A 7,986-nucleotide genomic window follows, 5' to 3' on the forward strand; every position below is an offset into this window, starting at 1 on the left:
GACGCCGGGGGGCGGGGCTTGTTGCTACGTCACGCGGCGACGTGCTCACGCGAACTTGCGCGGCGTCACGTGGGTGCTGGCGATGGCGGCGGCGGCGGGGGATCCCGGGGCGGGGGGCGCCGCCGAGGAGGCGTTTCTCACCTTTTACAGCGAGGTACCGGAGCTACCGGGCCGCCCCGCTCCGCCCCCTGAGCCCTGCCCCGTCCCCTGGGCCCTGCCCGCCCGTGGCTGGCGGCCCGTAGCCTCCCCTCCCGGCGCTGGGGCCTGTGGGGCCGCGCGGCGCTTGGCCCGGGCGGGCAGCTCTGAGGGGAACCGCCGGGCCCGATCCTGGCGGGCGGGCCCGAGTCTGACCCCGGGGGGCCCGATCCCGGAGGGGGGGCCGAGGCGCTGCCCCAGGCGGGGGGCGAGTGAGTGGCCGGGTGGGCGAGCGGCAGGTGCTCGGCCCGGGGGAGGGCGGCTGTTCCCGGGCTCGCTCCGTTGCTGGGCCTTGTTGGGGACAGGCGGGCGTTGGGAAAGGTGCGCGGAGCCCTTTCCCACAGCCTGTGCTGATTCCCGTTACTTTGTGCAAAAGCTCGGGTGTGTTTACCTGAGAAAAGGTGATGCCAGTGCTTTATTCTTATTTAAAGCATAAAGGTGAACATTAAATACACATGTAAGATTTGGTTTGGCTTAATACCGTAAAGCACGGGTGTCAAACTCCTTTTCACCAGGGGCCACATCAATTTTGCCGTTGCCTTTGAAAGGCCGAATGGAATTTTATGACTGTGTAAATGTAGAAGCAGTTACATTGATACAGTCCAAAAATTCCATTTGGCCCTTTGAGGCTGATGTGGCTCCCAGTGACAGTGATTTGATGCCCCTGCTGTAAGGGACAAAACATAAATTGAACCAAACTAACCTGTGGTCAGAAAGGAGTTGTGTGTTTGCACTGGTATAATTTAAAGTGTTTAATGGGCTTTCCTGCCAACAGGGGGTTACAAGCAGTAGTGGGATGGGTTTCTGAGGAGTTGCAATGACAGGGCTGGTATGGGAGCATAGCGAGGGGGGAAACCACAGCTGTTGAGCTTCATATAGGAGAAGCAAGCAGAAGTGCTTTCTGGAGGGCTTTATAGTTATAATGTCATGTTAAAAATACTGTCATGCTGTACAGAAGGCTAAAAAAATGTGCTGTGCTAGTGCTTGAGTAACTGCAGGCTTGGGATGAGCAAGAATTGTGGTACAGGGCGGTAATGACTGGTGGAAAACAGGTAAACGCACCGTGATGGTCTCTTTTATTCTTCAGGTAAAGCAAATTGAGAAACGAGATTCTGTCTTAACATCCAAAAACCAAATCGACAGGCTGACCCGACCTGGATCTTCCTATTTCAACTTGAACCCTTTTGAGGTTAGTTTGACTCAGTATAGCAGCTTCCAGATTTACTGCAGATTTATTTCAGTAAAAAGACCAAACGTAAAGAAAAAAGAAAATTCCTTAGATGTTCATGGAAACCAAACAGTAAAACTGTCCTATCTTCTTCCAAAATGATAAAATGAATAATTTCTTGCACAGTAGTATGTTTTCTGCCCCAAATCCTCAGTTGCAAATGATCCAGCAGTGTCCCAAAGGCACCAAATGCTTCTGTTTCTGCCAGTCAAAGAGTTTCTACAGCTGGTTGAAGGTTTAGACCAGTTGTGGCTGTTCAGGGCTGGCAGCTGTCTATGTGAATATCCCAAACCATGTTTATTTTATAATATTTCTGTTTCACTAGGTGAATATTCATGTCTTGAAGCAGCTCCGTGATGGCGGAAGCTTTTGCTCTTTTGTGTGTACACCAGGGAACCAAATGTTGGAGCTTGCTGCCAGGAACCTGAAACATGGGGAGTATTGTCGAACTTCCTCTGCTCTCCTGGTCTCTTTTAGGTGCTGCAGGTGGATCCTGAAGCCACAGATGAAGAGATAAAGAAAAGATTCCGGCAGGTATTTGGCTTTTGCACTTGAAGCCTCTGGAAGGGAACTGGAAAGTCTGTGAAGATTGTGCAGCTGTGCTTGGGAACAAGAAAAACGGTGGTAGAGGAGCAGCCATTTGGGGAAGAAATGCATAGAACAATCTTTGTATCAACAAGTGAGGTGGGGTCGGACTCTGCTCCCCAGGAACAAGCGCCAGGAGCAGAGGAAACGGCCTCAAGTTGCGCCAGGGGAGGTTGAGGTTGGATCTGGGAACAATTTCTTCCCCAAAGGGCTGTGGGGCATTGGAACAGGCTGCCCAGGGCAGTGCTGGAGTCACCAGCCCTGGAGGGGTTGACGATGGGCTGTGTGTGAGTTCTGTAGGTGAGAAGAGAACCTTTCAGTCTGTTACTGACTTCTCAGCTCTGTGAGTCAGTAAACTGGGGTTGTTGGAGTTTTCTTTCAGTAAAGGAGCCTAAGAAAAACCTTACCTGCTCTTTTAAACAGTTTAGTGTTTGAACAGCCTTATGGATACTGGAGAACTGCGTGGGAGGTGTTGTTGGGTGAAAGGGAAGCTTCAGTTGAGGATGATCTTTGGAGATGTGTTTCTTCTGAAGACCAAGGTTACGAAACTTGAGTGGCCAAGGCATTCCTATCATCCCCAGGCACCGCAGCTGAAGGGTGTTCATATTATTCTGTACATCTGAAGCTGCAGAGTTTCTCAGACAGCCTGGGATTGTATTTGATTTATAAGCTTTTACCAGTGCATCCTTCTGCATGTTGTCAGCTGATTTGTCTGTATACAAAGGAACGTCATCCCCTGTGATTCCTTTTAGCTGAGACTCTTTCCCTACTCTCCCCAAAATCTGTGAAACAGTCTTCATCTGATAGCAAGACCTTTTCTCTTGCAGTTGTCAATTTTGGTGCATCCAGACAAAAATCAAGATGATGCAGACAGAGCCCAGAAGGCATTTGAAGGTAACGCTCTCACCCTTTTTCTGGGCTGGTGGATGATAGTGGTGGGACTGGTATTTTCCTGTAGCTGGTTTCAGTTTTCATTAGGGGTGGAGGCTGTAGAGCTGCTGGAGATGAGGGAGCAGCAGATGTGGGGTGGCTTTTCACTAGGTGGCAGTGATCACATTGCCTGTTTGCAACGGGGACAAACAAGTTGAGATTGCTCAAGAAAAACTGTTTAATCTGTGCGGTAGATTTTATTCGAAGCCCACACAAAAGAAGGAATGTGATGGTTTTGGGTGTATGCATCGATCAACCCCCCTTCAAATTCTAGGAAGCAAAATTTGTAGGGGTGTTCAACACGTAGCGATCTTGTGATGCCTGGTGAATGGTGCTATTGACGTTGATGCTTTTTGTTAGCCGTAGATAAAGCATACAAGTTGCTGCTGGATCAGGAGCAAAAGAAGAGGGCCTTGGATGTGATACAGGCAGGAAAAGAATACGTGGAACACACGGCAAGTATTCCATAGGCCTGGCCAGGTCGTTTGTAACGTGGTTTTGGTCCAACCTGCTGCATGTTTGGGTCAGTCAAAGGTGAGCTGAGCAAACCTCGTAGTGACACCGCGCAGTTGGACTTGGGGGCTCTTCACGACACGAACAAACGCGCTTTGTCCCCAACTGCCGGTGAGCTCAGCGCCAGATAATCCCGTGAAATTCAGTACTGGAAATAATTAGGTCAAGCCACACGGCCTGACCTAAATATTTTTTTTTCTGAGTCTGTGAATGAACGAGAAGGCTCAGATGTGCGTAGGTGGAAGAAAATAAGTGGTGACAGCAGGAGACTGGGAAGTTTGGGGGGAAATGACCTATAAGATAAGAAAAGGAGCTTGGATTATGCTGGCTAAGAAGTTAGTTGAGTGATGTGGGTGGACTAAAACACAACACGCTCCAGAGAGCAGATAATACTAGAGAACTCAGATAATCTAAAGCAAGGAACACTTGATGTTCTGCTGCTTGTTCGTCTTTTAAATATCACAAGGCAAAATAAACTTCCTGCTGGTTTGGATACAAATATATCTTTAAAAAAAAAAAAGGATTGTGTTGAATAAATAGTATCTAACATAGTGTTTTAATTACTACAATTCATGTGATAATGATCTTACATGTGCCTATCTAGACCTAGGACTAGGACTTCGTCACCTGTAATAAAACATTGATCCAAATCAAGAACTTACTGGCGTCCAGAATTCTTTCCACACAGTGGAGCAGGAATATAAACCCTATAAAACTCTCTAGGCTCTTACTTTTTTCTTTACCTTAAGGTGAAAGAAAAAAAGAAGCAGTTGAAGAAGGACGGGAAACCTCCCACTGTAGAAGAAGATGATCCTGAAGTTGTAAGTCATGTGCTGTTCAGAGAAACTGGGGAGTCTAGAATGTATCTTGAGGAATTAAGAGTCAAAACTAGTACAGAAGTATTTATTAGACTTAAGAGTGTTGTGAATCCTTGCACTTAAAAAGAACAAATTCTGATAAGACATTGTAAACCCACACATTTTAGAAAACAGTTTAGCTGTAGTGTAGAGAGTAAATATTATCTAAACTTCACGTTCCTTTTATCCTTTTTATGTTCTTACATAAACCAGACTTCTCTAACTGTGTTTATCGGCATCATTTTAAGATTGGTTTTGTGTTTTACAGTTCAAACAAGCTGTATACAAGCAGACAATGAAGCTCTTTGCTGAACTGGAAATTAAGAGGAAAGAAAGAGAAGCTAAAGAAATGCACGAAAGGTATGAGGGGTGTTCTGCTCGTGCAGCTCAGGCGTATTTATCTCTTCTGATAAGCACTTTAATTTACCAAGAAACGAGAAGAGTTTTCTGAGATGTTTTGATATTACTGCATTTCTTTATAAGGCAGATGCTTGTGGCTTCATAACTTCTTTGTGGCTTCCCTTCCAGGAAGCGGCAGAGGGAAGAGGAAATTGAGGCACAAGAGAAAGCCAAACGAGAGCGAGAATGGCAGAAGAACTTTGAGGTAATCGCCAGCTTAACTTCCAGCAATTTTTGGCCACGCTGGAGGGAATGAATGACCCTGGAGGGAAGAGAGACTTCTAGTCTGCAGGTGCTATAAGATCATTTAAGTAGACACTTAGTAAAAGATGCTGCACAAGCCTGGGTTTTGTCCTTTTGTGGAGAGAAGGGGCCACCAATAGGGCTTTGGTATCGCTTCCCACAAACAGGTCTGGAAGATTGAGATTTGTCAGTTCTGTCAGCAGCTCGTTCTTGTCCCCAGTCAGAAATTGGCATTGCTGCTTAGCCCAGGTCACTGGTGACCACTCAAACTTCATCTGGCAGCTGTTCAACCATTAGTAGCCTGTAACTCATCCCTCATTACACACCAGAGATGAAATGTGACGTGTGAGGAGTGGTGAGCAGGAGAGAAGTCAGTGATGGTGTGCAGGACCTCGTGAAAAGGTGAGCTAGATTGGTCATTTAATCCAAAGCCAGATCCCAGCCCGTGTTCAAGGGGCTTGAGGAACGAGGGTGTCTAGGAGAGAAGCGTGTGAGCTGTGTAAGGAGGACAAGTAGGGTGTTTCTGGAGCTGAGCTGGGAAGAATTTGTGTTCGTGTGCTGTATAAAAGCTGGATATTCTGGAAAACTCTTAGAAAAGCCCCAAACAAACCCAATACAATAATCTCAACCTTTCAAGGTGCTCATGTTGTACGTCTGCATTGCTCTTCTGGGCTTTCGTGCTCCTGGTGATTCTGGTCTTTGACTGCATCGTTGTTCTGATCCTCTCCCTTTACCCTAAAACCTGTAGGTTTTGTCCCTTGTGTATGTTCCGCGGTATTTCTGAATCCTCATAGGAATGGTTGAGGTCGGAAGGGACCTCTGGGCTCCATCTGGTCCAACCTCCCTGCTCAAGCACAGCCCAGGACCCTCAATAAAAATGTGTTTCCAGATGTTTAGATCGAGCCTGCTGTGTTCCAGTTTGTGCCTCTGGTCCTGGGCATCCGCAAGAAGAGCCCAACTCAGGTGTTCGTTCCACCCTCCCTCAGATACTGCGCAGGTTGATCAGATCCCTTTGTCTCAAGGATGCAAGACGGCGAAAGCAAGCGCACGTTCTGGGCTGACAGATGAAGAACATCCCCTGAAGATGAGGTTTCTTGTTTCCTTTGGACATCTTGCACTTCTTAACTCTCCATCTCCTCTCTTGTTCCCAGGAAAGTCGGGATGGCCGTGTGGACAGCTGGAGGAATTTCCAGGCCAATACAAAGGGGAAGAAAGAAAAGAAAAACAGGACCTTCCTGAGACCTCCCAAAGTAAAAATGGAGCAGCGCGAATGATCCGGGCGGCGCTGCCCAAGTGCGGCTCCTCAGTCCCCTCCCTGCTTTTAAGGACTCATTGGCACCTAGAGTAAGAATTGCTTTTTCGTAGACTGTTTGTTTCCAGTACGATTAATTAATTGGTCAAAGTATTTTTTGTACTCTGTCCCTTTGAACTAGGGCCATAGTATGAACGCGGCCAGGAACCCGCTACACGTAGAGCACTTGGCCGTTATTGCTGTCCTGTCTGTCTGCTGCCCCGTAACTCGGTGTTTTGTACCTCACAGAGATTGTGCTGTTTCCACTTCCATTTGTAGCCTGAGAGCTGAACAAAATATCAGAGGTGGATCTGTACCTTGCTGGGCATCGTCTTTCTTGGCGCGTTCAGCTTCAGAAAGGTCTGAACTCCCTGGGAATGTGCTTCCAGCACGGTGCAGTGCAGCCAGAAGTCCTCACTGCTCTGAGTGGTGCTTGGAAGGACCTTCCCCGAGCCCTGATTTCCAAATTAACCCCCAGCTCTCAGGCTTAGCCTTCTGCTAATCTCAGACCAGCTGGTCACTTCCTGTAAGGAAAAAGATAACTTCTCTTGATTCATGGTTAAGTTGCGATGGTCTGTATGTAAAATAAATTTTTACCCAAGTTACCATTCATTGTGGCTTTTTTTTTCTTGGAATTATTCAGGAGTAATTGCGGGGGTGTGAATGGAGCGCTGGGCGCTGAAATGCTGCTGCTGTTGAGCGTGAACTCGTCCCTGGTGAGGGTCTGAAACCTGAGCTGTTGCTGCGTCCTCGTCTTCCAATGCCACCAATCTCTGCCAGTCTTTGCGCTGCTCCTCGCGTCTCAGGCATTGTCGGGATCTCTCTTTGGAAAGATGGGTTCTGCCGCCCTGAAGCGGCGCTTCCACCTTCCGATGTCTCAGCTCTTTAGATTTTAATTAATTGCCGTCTATTTCTGCCGGCTAGGGAGGAGCCGTGATAAAGTCCTTGTGTTACCAAACAGATTCTGCAGGAGAAGCCGCCGGCAGCGCCCAGGGTTCAGATGCATCTGCCACAAGGTGACCGTGGCTTTCACAGGCAAACGCTGTAGGGAACTAACTCACGGCATCGGGAGGATTTGGGTGCAATACCCTGGGGACGGGCGGTGAAGGTGCCGGCTGTCCAGCCAGCTCTGCTCTGCTTCGCGAAGGCTGCGCGGCTGGACTCTGCCCGCTGGATCTCACACAGGATTTCTCAGCTTTTCATTATTTACTGAGACCTTTTCTATATTCAGGGCTGTCACCCTATGTAAGGAAACTAATAGGTTTGGATTAAACGGTTGGGCTTTGCTTTTATTCTTGTTTTTAGTGTGGCTGCAGAAATCCATTCTTCAGTTTTTAATCTTTTTTTTTTACATCGACTGGTCTGTTTTTCTTGGGGAAAGAGCTGGGCAGAAATACCTGAAATTTATCACCCATTGTGTCCCACGTCCCCATTCCCTCCGTCCCCACCCCTCGTGTCAATAATGATGAATTTCCTTCTGCGACACTGATGGTGACATTTCTTTCTCTTGTGAAAATGGAAATATTTCTTTTTTGTTTCTGTGTGGCAGTATTTGAGGCTCACGGGAGAGGGACTTGTACTACGGGATGAGAGTTGTTCTGTACCATGTGTAGATGTGAAATCGCTATATTTGCATGTGTTATCCCTTCCCCCTTCCCCTTCCCCCTTTCCCTTCCCTTTCCCCCTTCCCTTTCCCCCTTCCCTTTCCCCCTTCCCTTTCCCCCTTCCCTTTCCCCCTTCCCTTT

The 7,986-nt window shown here is 47.8% G+C and overlaps 1 protein-coding gene across 1 annotated transcript; it reads left to right on the forward strand.

The window, feature by feature from the left end:
* Positions 1-30: 30 nt before the first annotated feature.
* DNAJC8 (DnaJ heat shock protein family (Hsp40) member C8) lies at positions 31-6,821 on the forward strand. The gene is made up of 9 exons (XM_080357486.1): positions 31-154; positions 1,283-1,384; positions 1,901-1,957; positions 2,836-2,902; positions 3,299-3,393; positions 4,201-4,272; positions 4,577-4,668; positions 4,837-4,912; positions 6,102-6,821. Exons 1-9 carry the CDS (start codon positions 83-85, stop codon positions 6,222-6,224), a joined length of 756 nt encoding a protein of 251 aa, XP_080213612.1. The 5' UTR covers positions 31-82; the 3' UTR covers positions 6,225-6,821.
* Positions 6,822-7,986: the final 1,165 nt, after the last annotated feature.

The sequence above is a fragment of the Nesoenas mayeri genome (genome assembly GCF_963082525.1).
Source record: "Nesoenas mayeri genome assembly, chromosome: 21".
Classification (NCBI taxonomy): Eukaryota; Metazoa; Chordata; class Aves; order Columbiformes; family Columbidae; genus Nesoenas; species Nesoenas mayeri.

Excerpts from the sequence above, each read along its gene's own strand:
- DNAJC8 (XM_080357486.1), top strand. The coding sequence starts at position 83 with ATGGCGGCGGCGGCGGGGGATCCCGGGGCGGGGGGCGCCGCCGAGGAG. Across the intron at positions 1,958-2,835 it reads TAAAGAAAAGATTCCGGCAG|TTGTCAATTTTGGTGCATCC; the intron begins GTATTTGGCTTT and ends TTTCTCTTGCAG. Across the intron at positions 3,394-4,200 it reads AAGAATACGTGGAACACACG|GTGAAAGAAAAAAAGAAGCA; the intron begins GCAAGTATTCCA and ends CTTTACCTTAAG.